This window comes from Equus przewalskii, chromosome 10 (genome assembly GCF_037783145.1).
Source record: "Equus przewalskii isolate Varuska chromosome 10, EquPr2, whole genome shotgun sequence".
NCBI classification, from domain to species: domain Eukaryota; kingdom Metazoa; phylum Chordata; class Mammalia; order Perissodactyla; family Equidae; genus Equus; species Equus przewalskii.
In genome coordinates this window covers 33,087,352-33,105,486 of record NC_091840.1, presented here as the reverse complement: position 1 = coordinate 33,105,486, position 18,135 = coordinate 33,087,352, and the positions used below count along the sequence as shown (strand labels likewise).

General features: G+C 37.8%; 2 protein-coding genes across 38 annotated transcripts in view; one reads left to right on the top strand and one right to left on the bottom strand.

Moving 5' to 3' along the window:
* Positions 1-14,265, top strand: part of TRIM37 (tripartite motif containing 37) — a 143,750-nt gene extending 129,485 nt beyond the window's left edge. For 14 of the 35 annotated variants that reach the window (XR_011523435.1, XR_011523433.1, XR_011523431.1 and 11 more), the window contains 2 exons: positions 3,102-3,318; positions 14,034-14,265. Coding sequence is in view for 6 of the 35 variants with exons in the window: in XM_070562326.1 (XP_070418427.1) it covers positions 14,031-14,037 (7 nt within the window). In the remaining 29 variants the exon portion in view is untranslated. Of the gene's footprint in view, positions 1-3,101; positions 3,319-9,104; positions 9,880-14,030 lie in introns of those variants that run through there. The other 21 variants (XR_011523434.1, XR_011523429.1, XR_011523425.1 and 18 more) reach the window with 7 other exon arrangements.
* PPM1E (protein phosphatase, Mg2+/Mn2+ dependent 1E) overlaps positions 1-18,135 on the bottom strand; it is a 192,484-nt gene that overhangs the window by 7,679 nt on the left and 166,670 nt on the right. For all 3 annotated transcript variants that reach the window (XM_070562331.1, XM_070562333.1, XM_070562332.1), the window contains 5 exons: positions 16,707-16,825; positions 9,099-9,298; positions 5,902-6,090; positions 3,426-3,569; positions 3,096-3,189 (listed from right to left, as the gene is read on the bottom strand). In XM_070562331.1, the coding sequence (XP_070418432.1) occupies positions 3,096-3,189; positions 3,426-3,569; positions 5,902-6,090; positions 9,099-9,298; positions 16,707-16,825 (746 nt within the window). The remainder of the gene's footprint in view (positions 1-3,095; positions 3,190-3,425; positions 3,570-5,901; positions 6,091-9,098; positions 9,299-16,706; positions 16,826-18,135) is intronic.

Below are 18,135 nucleotides of genomic sequence, written 5' to 3'. Positions count from 1 at the left end.
TCAGTAGATGGCCTAATTTCCTACTTCAAAGAAAATTAAGTTTATCAGGCCTGAATTCCCTCAATTCCTCCCCCCATCCTAATTTTTTTTTTAATCTGTAGAAATTCACCTATATCAGCTACCATTTTCTCAGAGTAAGAGCTGTCCTTTCTCTTCTCAAAGCTAACCTGTGCTGTCTCTCCAGGACTCTGGCTTCTCTCTCTCATCTTCAAGTTCTCGTCTACCTGCTGTCTTCTTTTATCCTACAGACATGCCCTGATCTAAAATCTCTTCATCCTAAAAACACAAACAATAAAAGCAACTCTTTCCCAAGTCAGCTTTTCCCTCAAGCTACCACACTATTTCTCTTTACCACCAAATTGCAGAAGAAAGTAAATCTACACATGCTCCTTTATGTTATCACTCATTTTCCACCATCTGATTGTTTTCTGGTTTTCCCACCTACTAATCCAAATCATTTCTCTCTTACCACTCATTTCCTATTTTCAAAATTCCAGGCTTTTAACCCACATCTCACTTGACCTCTGCAGCACTTGACCCTGTTGACTGCTTCCTCCTAGAAACCCTCTACCCCTAGCATCTGTGATACCCCACTTCTGTATCTCTGATCTCTTCTTGATTTTCTTCACTGGCTCCTTCACTTAATAATAGCACTGTAACAATCACTGTGTGCTACAACTGTGCCAGGCAGGGTTCTAAGTCTGGTGTGTATATTATACCATTTAATACAAAAACTCCATGAGTTTAGGTACTGTCACTATTCCCACTTTACACAGATTAAGTAAGTTTCCCAAGGCCCATAGTTTGTAAAGTAATAGAGCCAAGATACAAACCTAGAGAGCATGACTTCATTATGTTATTCTGCCTTAAGTAATGAGTCTCAGCCTTGGTCTCTCTCTTCACACTATATATTCTTCCTGGGCAATGTCAACCATGCCTATAGTTTCAACTACCGTACATATATATATATATATATCACTTCACAGGTTGCTAATACTATTGCCAAAATGGGATGAGTTCCCAAATCTCTAGCTCCAACTCAGAACTCTGCTAAGCTCCAGATCTGTATTTCTAACTGCATGTAAATTATCTCTCCCAAGACATCCCGCAAGTACCTAGAATATAAAATATATCCAAAATGAACTCATTATCTGCCCTCCTCCCCACCCCCCAAACCACTGCTTCTTAGTACAAATGCTCTATCATCTTCTCAGTCACACAAGTCAGAAGCCTGGAAGTTAGCTTTCCTCTTTTCTCACAAATTGCCATTTGTTTCATCAATGTATACCCTCTTCTGTGTCCTTTTTTAGCTGTCCTCATCTCTGTAACAAGCTGTATCAACAGCCTCTTGAATGGTCTCTTACCTAGGCTTTCTACTCTAGTCTGTCTTCCATTCCGTCATCACACGTATCTTATAAATACAAACCTGATCATCTGGCCCCTCTGCTTATTCACCTTGTAGGATCCAGATTACTTCACCTGGCATATAAGCTCCTTCACAATGTGGCACCAACACATTACCACTGCCACCCTCTGCCGTAGCCTTCTGTACTTGTTGCTCTCCCTAAAACATGACATGCCTTTTCAGACGCCCATGTATTTGTACTCCCCTATACCTGGAATTTCTTCCCTAAACACTGTCCACATCTAACTTAAAGGTCACTTCCTCTGAAATCTTCCTTATTCTGTTTTAGATTGTCACTTATTCAAGGACATTCTTCCCCTGCTTTAGTTTCCCCTTGGGTTATACTTTTAGAAGCAAAAAAGGGCAAGTATCTTCTAGTAAAATTGGTTCTATAACTTTGGTTGCTTCTATAAGCATTAAAGATACCTCTCAATACTCTAACAGTAAGATTGTGGAAGAGGTCTCTGGTTGGAGCTGTTAAAAATAATTCTACATGGGGAGTAATAAAAAATAAAATTATTCTACATGGGGATATGTTTTAGGAATGAGAAATTATCCCTTTTTGGCCTTATTCCAGAGTCCCTAATAGTGCCCTCAGTTGTAAGGTAAAGCCAACTCTCAATTTTTTGGGAAGTATTTGCAGAATCTTTTAGCTTCCTCTTTCTCTCTCAGCCTTCTGCTGCTCACATTTGGGCCACTTCACAGCTTGCCAGCACCTTCCCAAAGAGTGGGAGGAACTCACATCAGTGGTGAAACTGAATTAATCCTTTGAGATTTTGTTGATGTTCTGGAATTTTTTGGCAATGATAAGCAAAATTTGTAGACGAGATGTGAATTCCATTTGTCCATGTTATCATTATGTCAAACTACTTCATTTCTTTAGGAGGCAGTGACAAAGACCTGCAGTATATATGCATATCACCCATATAGACACATTGATTTATTCTTTTTTTAAAACCAGAAAATGGAGCTAAACCATGAAGCCTAAAATAATAAACCCAGGTGTCAAAGTAAAACAAAGGCATAAACAGGACTATAGCTCAATTCTTTGAACTTATAAACCTTTGCATTTTGTCCAATCAACTTAGCTGTTTATTCTCTAAGTTTTAGATAGAGTTTCATTGACTTTCCCCCTCTTTTGAAGAATTTAGGTCCCAAGGAGACAGATTCTTTGAAACCCCAGGGTTATCTGGTAAATTACTCTACTCCACATTTAGAAACTTGTTTTCATCTAAAAAGCACAATGTTTTTATTCTCTGTTATGTCATAGAATTCATTGAAAAAAAATTTAAAGATATAAGCAAGATAAAATATGGACAGGGCTTCCATTTTCTGGAAAATACTAATTGAACCTAAATATGACCCAAAATGGAATAAAATGAGGATCAGTGTGGTTTTAAGCAGATTTGTGTATGAAAGATTAAAGCTTTCCATTAAAAAAAAAGAAACTAGTAAGTTCTGCATTTCTTAGTATAGTTCCCTTTTAATAATGGAATTTAAGTATATAAATGAGTAGGTTAATTAAATCAAATAATTAAAAGAGGCATTATCGGATTGTTATTTTAAACAATAGTAAGCACTCTGGTAATATAAATTACTGTCTCGGGTTCCCTTTTTGTATCAGTTAATAGAAAACAATGAGCTAGAAGAGGACAGTTTGGAGAAACAAAAATTAATTGGCTTTTCCTACCAATAGCTCTGGAGACCGATAGACTTCCATTCACCCTCCAGGCACCAAACCAGACTACACAACCTCCAAGGGCCTCAATGCGCTGCTTTTCATCCTAAACAGCAATGCAATAGAAAGAACCAAATAATTGGCTTCAGGATTTATTCATCTACCTTAACAGTAAACAACAGATACAACACTCATCAGCTCCCTGGAAAAGTTCTCTTTATTTCTCCTTTGGAAGGTGGGTATGTTTGCTAAGATAATGGTGATAATTATAATAAGTGAATCTTAATTAATAACTAGAAAACTGCCTGTGGCACGTATCCTAATAGAACAGACCATACGTACCTCTCTGTCCGGTTTATGTGGCTTCATTAGTTCAACAGCTTGGCCCTTTCTCACAAGCATAACCTGGGAATCACCCACCCAAGCCACATGTAGCATGTTGCCTCTGATAAAAGTCACCACTCCTGTGGTCCCACATCTTAAGCTCTGAAAATAATTTAAATAAAACTACAGTCAGTAAAAATAGACATCAAATTCTCATTGAGAAGCAATTTATAGTTAATACAGACTTTTCAGTCAGGAGCTAGACTGTTAGTAACTTGATTTCACAAACAGCAATTCTCAGTGCATTTTTATGTGCATATATGTATGTGTGTGTGCACACAGAGATCCATTTGGTCTATGATATGCAAGGCAGGGATGATTATTAATTCCATTTTATATACAGGTAAGAAAACTATGGCAGGTTATGTGACTTTCCCAAGGGCAAGTAAGTGATTACTGCATGAAACGGAACTAAAATTCTTTTTCCTCCTGATCCAGTGCTAAATCCACTATATCAACCCTTAGAGTAAAGATTTCCGTATTCTGTTCTCTGTTTTGTTACTGACCTACTATATGTTCAGGGGGAGAGTCCTAGCTTTACCAGATAAGACACAAAGCATCTCATTGGTACACAACAAATGCTCCCATATCCTAGATATTAACATAGGAGCCAAGAGATAACATACATTCTCTGGAGTGCCAGGATGCTTATACCTTTAAAAAGAAAAAAACTCTACAATAATTTTAGGGACCTTTGCTTTTGGAACATTGCATAAAGAACTAACAGCATGGAATTTCACCATAATAGCTCAGTACCACTGTACTTAATGCTCTTGATACTACTATACTAAAATGACATCTCCATTTGACATGAGTCACTACCAAATGAGCATGACTTTCTGTTACTAAGGACTTGGCCTAAATTAGAACCAATGCGTCAAGGGTGGTAAAAGGCCCCTTGTATCCAAAGAGAAAAACAACTTCTCATGTTCCCTAAATAGGAAAGTTTGTTATAAATTCTCACCCACCAATAAAATGTCTTCCCACACAGACTGTTCAAAAACTCAGCCCCCTGGAACACATGATAAAGACACTGCGATGCATATGCCCTGGGGAGAACAGGAGGTAGGGCTGCTTCACAACAGGAATAGCTGCTTTCTTCCCAGCAGTTAGCAGCACATGGAAGCACAAGAAGGAGAAAAGTAACTGCTGAGACAAACCTAAATTATTCAAAAGAAATATTGGCAGAACTGAGAGACACGAAGATCCCTGGCAAAGCAAATGAGGTGAACATGGTCAGAAAAACCATAATTTTGAGGACACAGAGGATCAAGAAGACAAAATTATTCTCTTAGTTTCGTGTTGGTGCTTACAGATCACCTTTCAGGGGCCAGGTCTTGTCCTCAGTCTGAATGACAGCCGGCAGCTCTGAGGCAGGCAGGGCGAATCAGTGCCGGCCCTCCAGAGACTCTGGGAACGCCCGAGGTCAAAACTGTATTTTGTTTTCTAGCCCCACCTACATATGTAGATCCTAGTGGTTTCTGTTGTTGGATTTGCCTATTGATATAAACCTGGGGTGCGGGTGGGGAGACATTTCCCTTGCTCAATACCAAATAGTTCTGAATTATTGTTTCATTAATTCCAAGCCCCACTATTACTGTGTAGCATAACTATGAGATCAAAGAAATGCATTAAATGATTACCATGTTCTCTTCAAGTCCATTTCAGAAAGTTAATGTTTAAGTCATAGAGCAGGAGTGTTATTTTCTGTGTTTATATAATTCTGTAATTACTTTTAAAAATTAAAAATTACTCCCATTCCATTGGCCCCAGTTAGAAATGAACAGAAAGTACTGTAGTTAATTATATGTCAATGCCCAGAATGATAATTAGATTAAAATTTTGACGTTTAGATCTCGACATAGAGTCCCTGTCATTCATTCAGAGAAAACCTTAGGTCTGATTCACCTTAAGAAATCAGGACATGAGCTCTGACTGTTCTTCCTGTTAAAAGAAAATCAGTTCAGAGATCATCTAAGGATTCATTCTCTCCAAGTAAATTTTCCCTCAAGAGATACACAGCAAAACACTGCCAACCCATTTAGAACCCAGTGTATGGGAGTAATCCCAGCTTCCGTTTCTTTTTTAGACCATTGTTTTAATCACCACATCCAGATCTTATCAGCAAAATTCTGCTTAGAGAGATGGTCCTGGTATGAACCAGACAGGCAATGGTGGATAAGAAAGATAAAACTCACCTGCCAGGAGTGGATTGGCTTTCTAGAAAATTATAGCTCGGGAGTTTCTATACAGTACATCATAGCACCCCACTAAACCTATTCCTAAAGAGGGAATTAATCAAGGATACAGTGTAGAAGAGAACTTTAAATAATGCCTGTCCCAAAAGAGAAAACACAAAATAGCCCTTTAACTACAGACCAAGTTGAGTTCAGCTAGTGCATTTGTGGCTAGAATTTATGAGAAAGTGGCGTACCTCCCTGGCTGCTTTCTGCACAAACCGCTCATCGGTGACCCGGAAGGCCCGGCACAGGGCCTCAGCAGGATCGTGGGGGAACATCTCCTGGCGTACTAAGTTAACATGCAGGTGAATGGAGGCATAAATGGCAGCATCCACTCCCCCATGGCCATCAAACACTGCAAAGTAAGCTTGTTCTTCCTGGTCCTGTCAACAAAAACACAAACAGTTTAAGGGAGGTATAGCATGATTCAAATGAGCCATTCCCCTGCACTGTTGCCCATCCTGCACTGCATTTGTCACCCAGAGAATGAGACTAAATGTTTCCCTTTTCTGACATGCCTGATCAACTCCTAAAATGCCTGCAATGTTAGGGCATCTGTGTTTGCACACCAGAACACTGGAACACACCATGCCCAATTAGCTCAGGCTGAATTGCCCTCTCTCTCTGTAAAAGTTGTTGTCTTGTACCATGGAAACCACCCACATACATTTGCTTCAAAATTGCTGTTACACGTTGTGAGGAGGAGGAGGAGGAAAAAGAAGGTATGAGGAAGAACTGAGCAAAGCTGTTCTGGATTGAGTATTTTTTTCAGATGAAACTATTTTAATAATAAAATTAGAAACTGAGAACAATAGGAAATAATTGACCTTCCAGCACGAGGCCAGTTATGTTAGGTTGTTTACAGAGATAGTGAAAGCATACACATACTTCTAAACTATAATGTCTCCATAAATCATTCCTGGTCACACTGAATTCTTACCATACGTAACAGAGTCTCTAAACTGGGTAGCCAAACTTGAACCACAAATGTCCAAATGCCCTGTAACCTGTTTGCCTTGTCCCCAATCCAAGACTTAGCTTAACATTTCCTTGCCCCCCCCCCCGCCCCCCCCCCCCCCCCCCCCCCCGCTTGAAGAGCTGAGGCAACTGCCAGAGGAGAGTCTTCCAATCCTGTGCTCTGTCTTGACAAAGCAGAGTCACGAGTTTACATCTAAACCGTTAAGTAGTTTGCTGGTTCGTCTTCACCTCAAGAGTTTAAATCCCAAAATGAGTACTGCGTTAGTACAGGTAGAAATTCCACATGTCAAGACTTTTTTTCTAGAATTGTTTAATCAGTTAATCTTCAATGGCAGTATAAATGGTGTAAATTAAAGTATTTGGATGTTATCATTACTCTATGGACATTTATGTTTGGTACTTCTGTAAATGTGGTATATCAAAAAAAACCTTTTTCAAAGCAAAAATATACCTGTTGTTTTAGTAGTCCTGCCCAATCCCCATGACAGAACAACTCATCCCTTAGGAGATCTGTGACTCACTGAGCTCTCACTGGGTCCTGGGTTCCCTTTAGGCAACAGAATGGAATGACTTTCATTTGCAAAGCCTTTGACTTCTTCCTTGGGCTGTAGGAACTCAGATGAGTCCAGGCCCTGTCTTTCAAAGTAAATCAAATATACAAAGTAAATCATATAATTTTCTTGTGCTTGTTTTCTCATCTGTTAGGTGGGGATGAGTTGGCAGTAATAGCTTTATGGGAGCATAAGACTATAACTTTAAACAATGTAAGATTGCTGGGGAGATTCTTAAACAATATAGTATCAGAAGAAACAAAGGAGCCAAGTGGATCTCTTAAAAAAATTAGTACAGTTTCTTAAAAAAAATACTGTCTTCCCTGTTGTAAAGATAATGTATGTTTATTTGGACTAATAAAGAAGTGTAAATAAAGAAATAAATATCTATAATCCTATCATCCACAGATAACCAGTCTTTTTTCTATACATATAAATTTTTAAAATAAAATTAGGGTCATTTACCATATCATTAGCTTTTCCCCCATGTCATTAAGTATTACTCAAAGACATTATTTTAAATGGATATGTACTATACATCTTAAAAGCATGTTATAGTTATCATTCCCTACATGTAATGATTTAGATCATTTCCAATTTTTTATTTTTATTATTATTGACAATGTTGTATAAAACATTTGTCACACAAAACATGAATGTAAGACTTCTGCATTTCTGTTTCTTTATAATATAGAATTAAAAGTGAAATTACCAAAGGGTGTGAAAATTTACAAGGTTTTAAGTATGTGTTGCCAAATTGCCCTCTAAGTCCGTTTCACTATAGCAAGATAAGTCCTTTCTGAGTTAGACCTTAGAACTAATTTTGAAGCAAAATGAAACCCAACCAGGTCAACAAACAGCAACAGTGCTCTCAAACCCGAGTACACAGTCTTCAAGTAGGTGTCATGATAAAAGATTTGTTTATCACACAACAGCCTTTTGGGTTACATTTGCATGGGCCTGGATGGTAACATTTGGAAACAAAGATATCAGCTGATCTATCTTTGTAACATAAGCACCAATTACCAACACACCATCACTGCTTATCCCACCTTGACAGTCAGCTAAAATTTAAATTTAGCTGCTAAAGGAAGGAAATATTGAGCTTTGTATAAATTACTGCATTGTAATTTCTAAGTTACGGACTTGAGTGAAGAAAAAAGGCAAGTGACAGGCAAAGGAAACAAACCTACCTCTGTTTGCATTAACATAATACATTTAATAGAAAAAGAAGAGGAAGATAAGAAAATGGTTATTAAGTTGACAAGGCTCATATGATCCAATTTGTCAGTCACAGAGATTCATGAAATGTAATTCCAGCTACTTTCTGATCTCAGAAACCAAGATTTAAAAAAGAAAATCACATGAAATCAGAAAACTGTTTCAGGCTCAAATTCATCCTTTTGTGTTTTGTGTTGCTTCAGCAACATAGTAACGTGGGAACTTAATAAACAAGATTTGATCATACTATAGAAATAGTTTCTTTTTAAAAAGAGCTTTATTGAGATATACCAGGGTTTTTTTTTTTTTCTTGTATGTTTATAGAATAGCTCTGGAAGGTTACACAGGAAACTGGCAACTTCCCTTGCTTTCAAGGAGGGTAACTGAGTGTCTGAGAGACAAGGACGAGAGACAGATTTTTATTTTGCAGTTCTGAACCATGTGAACACATTAACTATTAAAAGTAACATAAAATAAATCGTTCCTTTTCTATTTTCTAATGCAAGCAAATCTGTGCCACTTTGCCTTTAGTCCTACTGCAGCCTATCAGAGTATATTATAAGTTGTCCCGTTAGAAAACAGGACCATGAGGGTTTTTTGTGTTTTTTTAATCTCATTGACTTTTCTGAAGTGCCCTTTACCTCTAGGTTGAAGAGCATATTAAAGTCAGGAATGCAGACATGTTTGTCCTCCATTTTCCTGCGCATGTTCTTGATGGCATGGATTGAGGTCTCGTAATAAAGCTGGGGTCTCCTGCGGAGAGGGAAGTCTTTCACCCAGCTGCAGCAAATCTCGTGTAGTTTGCTGAAGACAGAACGGGCCAACTTCACTGTCTCAATCTCTGTGAAAGAAACACAGAAAGAAACACAGAAACCCCCAGTGAAGAGCCTTGTAAAACAGCTTTTCACCTGCCTGCTTTGTAAAGACAGAAATAGGTCACCTTAGTCAAGCTCCTCAACAGAAGAAATTCCTCCTTCTCAAGAAAAATGAAATGTTGCTTCTGAAGAGAGAAAATGACAACCTATCTAGAAAATCATCAGCCAGCAGCTGCCACTAAGATATCCTTATGTCATGAGGAGAAAACCTCTGGCCAGGGCTGGATTTCTTCCAGCCTGTGAAGTGCACTGGCCACTGCTGTCTAGTTCTGGACACTGGGCCCTTTGTGTTGGCTGCCATGAGCATCCCTATCCTTAGAAGAATGACTGAAATACGAACAGTGGTTATCCAGCTAACTGCAATATGAAAGGCCTATGAAAACAGATCATTTCTTTATAAACCACAGGAATAAGAAGAGTTTACCCTTATTACCATTTGTCTTTGTCTCTCTCTTTCTTCCTGACCTCTTCCTGTCCCTCCCTCCAATTCCCTAACTTCTCTCCTGTAACTGATCATAATTTGGAACTAAAGTACATATTTTTGTTATTTGATGTTTTTTAATTCAAGTTTTAGGCAACAGCTTAAATAATTCAGCCAATAGATCAACAAATGAGTTAAAAGTTTTATGTTTCTTTAAGGAAAAAATTCGTTAAATTCTATGTGTGTAACCTTGGATAGAAAAGGGAGATAGCAGTCAGAGGATTCTTCACCCCAGACTATTAAGGCTACTGCTTGACCTATTAAGTGGAATAGACTAGCTGACTTCTGAGGCTGACCTGCATCCCTCAATGGATGGACAGGTGTGTAAGCCTTTTAAGCAACACTGAATAGTAGTGAAAAGATTGTCTTTCACATCGTCTCCACTCAAGTTGTCCTCTACTCAAATTGCAGCTATTGGAATAACCAAGCAGAGATGTGGTTTTCTCAGGCCAGTATTTTAGAGGTTCCTCCTACATCCCAGGTAAAGAAATTTGTAATTCTCCAAATTTTTTTTTTCACTAAGTCAGATATAGCTTGAAAGCCTGAGAAAACATGTTGCAGGTAGCCAGTGAATGTGCACGCCGTCTCCAATCTGGAACACAAATCCCAAAAAGAGACTGTTTTTTTTATGTGTTCTAGAACAGCCTGGAAACTTAGATTCCCATTTTTTATTCCTTACCTGGCCATTGCTTAATTTGTGACTACATTTACTAGTTTTCTTATTCAAAATTCTTTTCAAAATGACTATATTCAAAAGCTGATCTCTCGGGGCTGGCCCAGTGGCTGAGTGGTCAAGTTCGCGCACTCTGCTTCGCTGGCCCAAGGTTTTCGCCCGTTGAGATCCTGGGCATGGACGTGGCACTGCTCATCAGGCCATGCTGAGGCAGCATCCCACAGGCTACAACTAGAAGGACTCACAGCTGAAATATACAACTATGTACTGGGGGGATTTGGGGAGAAAAAGCAGGAGAAAAAAAAGATTGGCAACAGTTGTTAGCTCAGGTGCCAATCTTAAAAAAAAAAAAAAAAAAAGCTGATCTCTCAGGGGCTGGCCCGGTGGTGTAGTGGTTAAGTTTGTGTGCTCTGCTTTGGTGGACCAGGGTTCACAGGTTTGGGGTCCAGGTGTGGACGCACACCACTCATCAGGCCATGCTGTGGTGGCATCCCACATACAAAATAGAGGAAGATTGGCACAGATGTTAGATCAGCATCAGTCTTCCCAAGCAAAAAGAGGAGAATCGGCAGTGGATGTTGGCTCAGGGCTGATCTTCCTCACCAAAAAAAGAAAAAAAAAGAAAAAAACTGATCTCAGGATGTTTGTCATTTTTCTTTGCTTATCAACATAGTACAGGGTGGTAAACCATGTTTTGTAGCTTTTTCCCCCTTGACATTTTTTTTAAATAATTCAAAGTAAGTATTCAATTAAAAATAAAGCCATTTCATGTTAACATAAATATTTTTATGAAAACTGTATTTCCCCAAACAAAAATATTTGGTGAGCTCATGGCACCATTTGCCATTTTACAAATCTCTTTAAGGTCTGACTTAATAGAAGAGAGCTGTAATTTTTTTTTAATAATTGTGGGTGCTTGACATTTTTTATAACTGAAAATCAAGGGTACATTTGAAAGAGAAAAGAAATTCAAAGAACAAATACAATCTGAGGATGTGTATATAAGAGGGAAACAAGCCAATACACTTCTAGAAGAAAATGTAGGCAGTACACTCTTTGACAACAGTATTGAAAGGATCTTTTCAGACACCATGTCTTCTCAGAGAAGGGAAACAATAGAAAGAATAAGCAAATGGGACTTCATCAGACTAAAGAGCTTCTTCAAGGCAAATGAAAACAGGATTGAAACAAAAAAACAACCCACCAACTGGGAAAAAATATTTGCAAGTCTTATATCTGACAAAGGCTTAATATCCATAATATATAAAGAACTCACACAACTCAACAACAAAACATCAAACAACCCAATCAAAAAATGGGCTGGAGACATGAACAGACATTTCTCCAAAGAAGATATACGGATGGCCAATAGGCACATGAAAAGATGCTCATCATCGCTGATCATCAGGGAAATGCAAATCAAAACTACACTAAGATATCACCTTACACCCGTTAGAATGACAAAAATATCTAAAACTAATAGCAACAAATGTTGGAGAGGTTGTGGAGAAAAAGGAACCCTCATACACTGCTGGTGGGAATGCAAGCTGGTGTAGCCACTATGGAAAACAGTATGGAGATTCCTCAAAAAATTAAAAGTAGAACTACCATACGACCCAGCTATCCCACTACTGGTCTACCCAAAGAGCTTGAAGTCAGCAATTCCAAAAGTCTTATGCACCCCAATGTTTATTGCAGCGTTATTTACAATAGCCAAGACGTGGAAGCAACCTAAGTGCCCATCAACAGATGAGTGGACAAAGAAGATGTGGTACATATATACAATGAAATACTACTCAGCCATAAAAAAGAACAAAATCGTCCCATTTGCAACAACATGGATGGACCTGGAGGGAACTATGTTAAGTGAAATAAGCCAGATAGAGAAGTCTGTGTCTGTGTATGATTCCACTCATATGAGGGATTTAAAAATGTAGACAAAGAGAAGAGATTAGTGGCTACCAGGGGAAAGGGGGAGTGGGGGGTGGGCACAAAGGGTGAAGTGGTGCACCTACAACACGACTGACAATAATGTACAACTGAAATTTCACAAGATTGTAACCTATCATTAACTCAATAAAAATTTGTTTTTTAAAGATTTTATTTTTTTCCTTTTTCTCCCCAAAGCCCCCCAGTACATAGTTGTATATTCTTTGTTGTGGGTCCTTCTAGTTGTGGGATGTGGGACGCTGCCTCAGTGTGGTTTGATGAGCAGTGTCATGTCCGCGCCCAGGATTCGAACCAACGAAACACTGGACCACCTGCAGCGGAGCGTGTGAACTTAACCACTCGGCCACGGGGCCAGCCCCTCAATAAAAATTTTTTTAAAAAGAGGGAAACAAGCCAATACAACCCAACATTTTGATTGTTTTGAGCAATTCCAATCTTCTGTTTTTTTGAAAAAAGACCAAAAAACACCAATTGCCAGAGACTATCTCTTTCAGCCAGCAATTACTATTTGTATCATTCCAACCCATCTGGTCTCTGCAGCAGTCTAGTCCCCCAAATGTAGGGTGTGCATTTGACTCAGTCACAACAAAAGATTGCAAAACAATAAGTAAATTCAGAAACTGAGGGAGAATGGGGTGGGGTGAAACAAATAACTGATATTAACTATCAGGATGGTTTCCAGTTCTCAAATAGTAATATAAATATAGTATTCTTTGGTTTATATATTACTCTTACTATATAGACCTGCACTGTCCAATAAGGTAGCTTACTAGCTATATGTGACTATTTAAATTAAAATTCAGTTTTTTGGTCACATTAGCTGTATTTCAAGTGCTCAATAACTACATATGGCCAGTGGCTACGACGTTGGACAATGTAGGTAGAGAACATTTCCATCATTGTGCTGTCTATTTGGACGGCACTGGTGTAGACAGATTAAATTGGTTAGAGGAAGCAATACCAGCTTCCTCTAATATTTAGTAAGCCACTGGATCTGTCCCTACCCCCTCCCATTTGCTCCTTCCCTTATGTTCCCATTTCACTTTGTTGACACATCTATTATAGCTCTTACCACATTCTGTAACCATAGGTAACATTTATTGGGTATTTGCTACATTCTGTGTCTCTGGAACATTTCACAAACAGGTAAAACCATTCTCAATCCTAGGTCTGTCTGACTCTAACACCCATACTCTGCATTTCCCAAATTACACTACAGAGAGAGACTGTGTCATTAATTTAAATCCTTTTGATGTTGCTCAATAGAGTTTTAACAGAGGTCTTTCATGTTTCTTAATTCCTAGTTATTTAATTTTACTTGCTATTTTGAGTCAGAACTTTGCTTTAATGTCTTCTTTGCCACCTAGCAAATATTCCACTTTCTACTAGGAACATTTCCATCTCAGTCCATGTGCATCTGGGGGTAAAACGTGTGATTCCGGTCTAGCCAATTAGAGAATCACATTCCTCTGGCCATAGTGATTGGTTCAGGAATGGAAATAATCCAAGCTGGGCCAATTAGAGTGAATCCTGTGACTTATGTAAGAGCAACTGAGTAAAGTTACTCTTCTTTTCCTGCTTGATTTGAACCTAGCAGATGAAGACCTGGCACTCCTCGCAGTCATCTGGCCACCACATGGAGCCTGAAAATAAGTGATGAAAGTGAGTACAGCCGAGAGCTGGAGAAGCGCCAGGTTCTGATGACATCATGTGAAGCTGTGAATCCAGCTGTGTAGCCCTTACCTTGAAGGGTAGCCAAGAAATTGTTCTGCTGAAACCAGTTTGAGTTATGTTGGTTGTCACTTGGAATAAAAAAATTCTTGAGTGTGCATTAAGGGTAAATGCTAGATTTTGGCTTGAGTCAAATTTTGTTCTCCAGTGTCCAAGATGTATCCATGTAGTTCTACTTTATTAAGTATATTTTTAAAATTAGGATTGCATATTGAATTTCATCAATTGGTTTTTTGGATGTCTTTAGAAATTATCCAGGTTTTTTTCTTTTAACCTATTAATATATAAATTAGGCTAATAGACTTCCCAATATTTTTGTTTTGTTCCCTGCTGTTTCCCCAGCATAGTGCTAAACTATGGTAGGCCCTCAATAAAATACTCATCAGATGAATTAACTATTGTACTCAATATACAAATATTTTACTTAAGGTTTTTTACATTGATTAATGACTGATCTATTTCCTTTTTTAGTTTTGTCTCAGGCAAGTTTTCATATTAGTGTTATGCTATGCAAATTTTCCTTCTTTATGCAATTGGATAATTCATTTTAAAAAGTGTTGGGATTGTCTTTGATCGTTTGAAAATGTTCACCTTTGGAGTCACCTGTTCTGTCCTTTTGGGAACGTGGCTCCTTGACAATCTTCTAACTCTTTCTTCTTAGGTAAAGTTTGTTAATTTGTATTTTTCCATAAAATACACATTTTCAAATTAGTTTACACAAATTTTTCCTAATTCTTTTCATTTCTTCTGTATTAGTGATCATTTTCCCCTTTCTGTTTTTAATTTTTACATTGGAATATTTCAGATTGATTTTAGGTTGTCTGGCCAGGGGTTAAATCTGCCATACTAAACTTGTATCAACAGATATGCAAGGTCGTTTAGCAAACATTCTGTTAGGGATGACAGAAACATGAACTTTAAGTTAAGAATTTTTTTTAAGTCTGTTTTTGGAAAAAACTAAAAGGAGAGACAAAAGCCATTTCAGTGGGGACTTCAGTGCTTTTAAGGCAGTGACGGCAGGCCTTGTTCAGTATGCTCCTTTCCCACTCTGATGTATGGATAAACAATACGCCCTGCAGAGGATCTCCTCAGTGCCGTTCACACTGAGTGATTTGGTTTAAATAATTTAGATTAAGGACTTGCAAATAGTTTAGAATTATAATAGATCATTCTGAATCACAGCAATGGCATGGAAACGTTACTGGGTAAACTTTTGGAAAAATATAAAATCAGAAGGACCAATGATACCCACCAAAAGAAACACCCTTAATTTCACTTTTGCTATCTTATGGGAGTTCAGAAAATTCTTCCAAAGTAGGCATGTAGGGCAATACTACAATCCTGCTACGTTAAGTATTCTCCTGCAGGGAATAGTGTAGAACATCAGTATATAAATAATTGCTGCTTGAAATGGAAAAATAAAATAGGGCGCGAAAAAGAGAAAATTGTCCAAAGTAGCAGTCTACCCTCTCACAGCTGTAAATTACTCATCAGTCGTTAATGTCATTGTACTGAGCTGGAACTGAGTCAGCCAGCACCCTGGCTGCAGTGATGCAGAATTTAATGTCCCTCATCTTTTCATTACGGGGCTTTTACTTCATGCATCAGTACCAGAGGAAAGACCAATGCTTTGTAGCAGGAATTCCATCCAGCTTGACTCTGGAACAATTTGGTTCCAAGTGAATCAATTACTCTCAGTAAAAACAAGCAGAGGACTTTCTCCTTTGCCAGTTTTCTGTCAAAAATGATCTGGAGAAATAAAGGAAGAACGGAATGTTTACTTTTCTATCTGCCTCACATTCTTTGGAATCTAGCTACTCTGCTCCATTAATATATGCTTTGCTCGTTATGCACCATATTTAAAGGCAAATGCTTAGAATAAAGTGAAATAAAATTCCTTAACAATTTTGAGTAATAATTCCCTAATTTTTATAAAAATCAGTATTTCTGTAGAGCCTGTCAAGTACTTATAAGACTAATACATTACTAAATATGCCTTCATTAATAAGGCATCATAATTTGCCTGGAAAAAAGATGTACAATGATCCATGCAATTAAATCACAAGTTACGTAAGTCTCATAAAGAGCTCTATTTATTTATTTGTAGATATAAAACAATATAATTAATAAGTTTTGTTATAGCTGATTTCTTGAGTTTTTATGTCTGATTTTTTACTTGGATTCTTAAAGGTAAGCTAAAAATTTTAAATAGGTTTTGCTTAAACTTTATCTCTTCTTTTGTCTTCACATTTCTTCTTTCCATTTATCTAGATATTATTTATGATAATATCCTGTTATGATAATTTTTTGCTCCATTTACATTCACATATTTTCAAAATATATCTATTTTTTTCCTTTTCCCTCCTTTTATTGATTATTTTGAAAAAAAATTTTTTGCATTTTTTTCTCTTGCTACCACTATAAAATCAAGCTGTGGGTAAACATAATTAGATTTAGTATTTTGCAGACATTTTCTGTGGATCACCACACATGAGAAGATTTTAATATTTTTAAACAAATAACGTAGAAAGGTACTCACCCACAGTCCCTTCTGTGCCATCTGTTTCCTTTGGTATATAATGTGCAGAAAGATCACTCTGAAGCACTTCGTCTGATGTGGCTCTAGCTAAAGCAGCAGCCAAAAAGGAAGGGCAGTTACTGAAAGAGAAAAAAAAAAGGCTATTTCAGTAAGATTTAGGAAACAACATATTTAACATTATTAATAATTATTTAATTAACATTGTCTCAAAGCAAAATTGTACCTTTAAATAATATTCAACACATTTATTGAGTGTATATTATGTGGTGGGCACTCTGCCTAGGCACTGGATATAAATTGATGAATAACATAGACATGGCCCCTGACCTAGTGGGGCTTACAATCTAATTAGAGAGACATGATAAGTAAACAAATAGGATATAACTTAAAATTGGGATAAGTTTTATAAAGGGAACAAATAGGTGATAGAGAATGATGGGGGGTGGATACCTACTCAGAATGGTCAGGAATGCCATGCCTCAAAGGGTGAGAAAGACTTGGCTATGTGGAGGTGGGAAGCTGGGAGAGAATATTCCAGGCAGAGAAAATAGCATGTATATAGACCCTTTCTGAATGCTTGGTATGTCTGGGGAGCTGAAAGAAGCCCAGAGAAAATGAAGTACTATAGTGGGTAAGGGAAAGTGGCAGGCGATAAAGTCTTACAAACAGGCAAAGGCCAGTTACACGGGCCTTTTAGACCATGGTAAGGAATTCAGATTTTATTCAAAGTGCAGTGGGAAGTCACTCAGGACTGTGAGCAAGAGAGTGCCATAGCCAGACATATTAATTAAAATATTACATTGACAGCTGTGCCAAAGGAAATTGGAAGGGAACAAGAATGAAGGAGGGCGACCAAGAACGAGATTGTTGTAATCCAGGTGAGATGAGAAAGTATATTTTGGAGGAAAAAAAAAATATAGAACTTGATGATTATTGGATGTAGAGGTGAGAGAGAAAAAAGAATTAAGGCTGAGTCCTGGATTTTGGTCTGAGCAACTAGGAAATGGAGAAACCAGGAAAAGAAGAGATTTGTGAAAGAAAAGGTAAAGTAGAAAACAAGAGTCCATTTTAGCATGTTAAGTTGGAAATATCTGTGAGATACCCTAGTGAAGGTGTTGAATGGTGGGGGCATTAGATATTCTAGTGTGGAGCTCAGAGATGTTAGGAAATTTGGAAGTCATGAATTTATGGATGGTATTTGAAACTATGGAAATAGATCACACAGGAGAAAATATAAAAAGAATTGCTATGGACCAGTGACTTCTATGTGCCTCCTGTTTTCCCTCTTGGAATAGGAAGGGTATCTTATGCCTTGCCATTGTACGTTGGGTAATGGTAGGGAAGGGGATAGATAATTTGCCTCTTTAGTCCCCAAGTTTTCAAACCAAGTGGAACTATTCAAGGAGCTGTCGTCAAGAAATTGTACCCG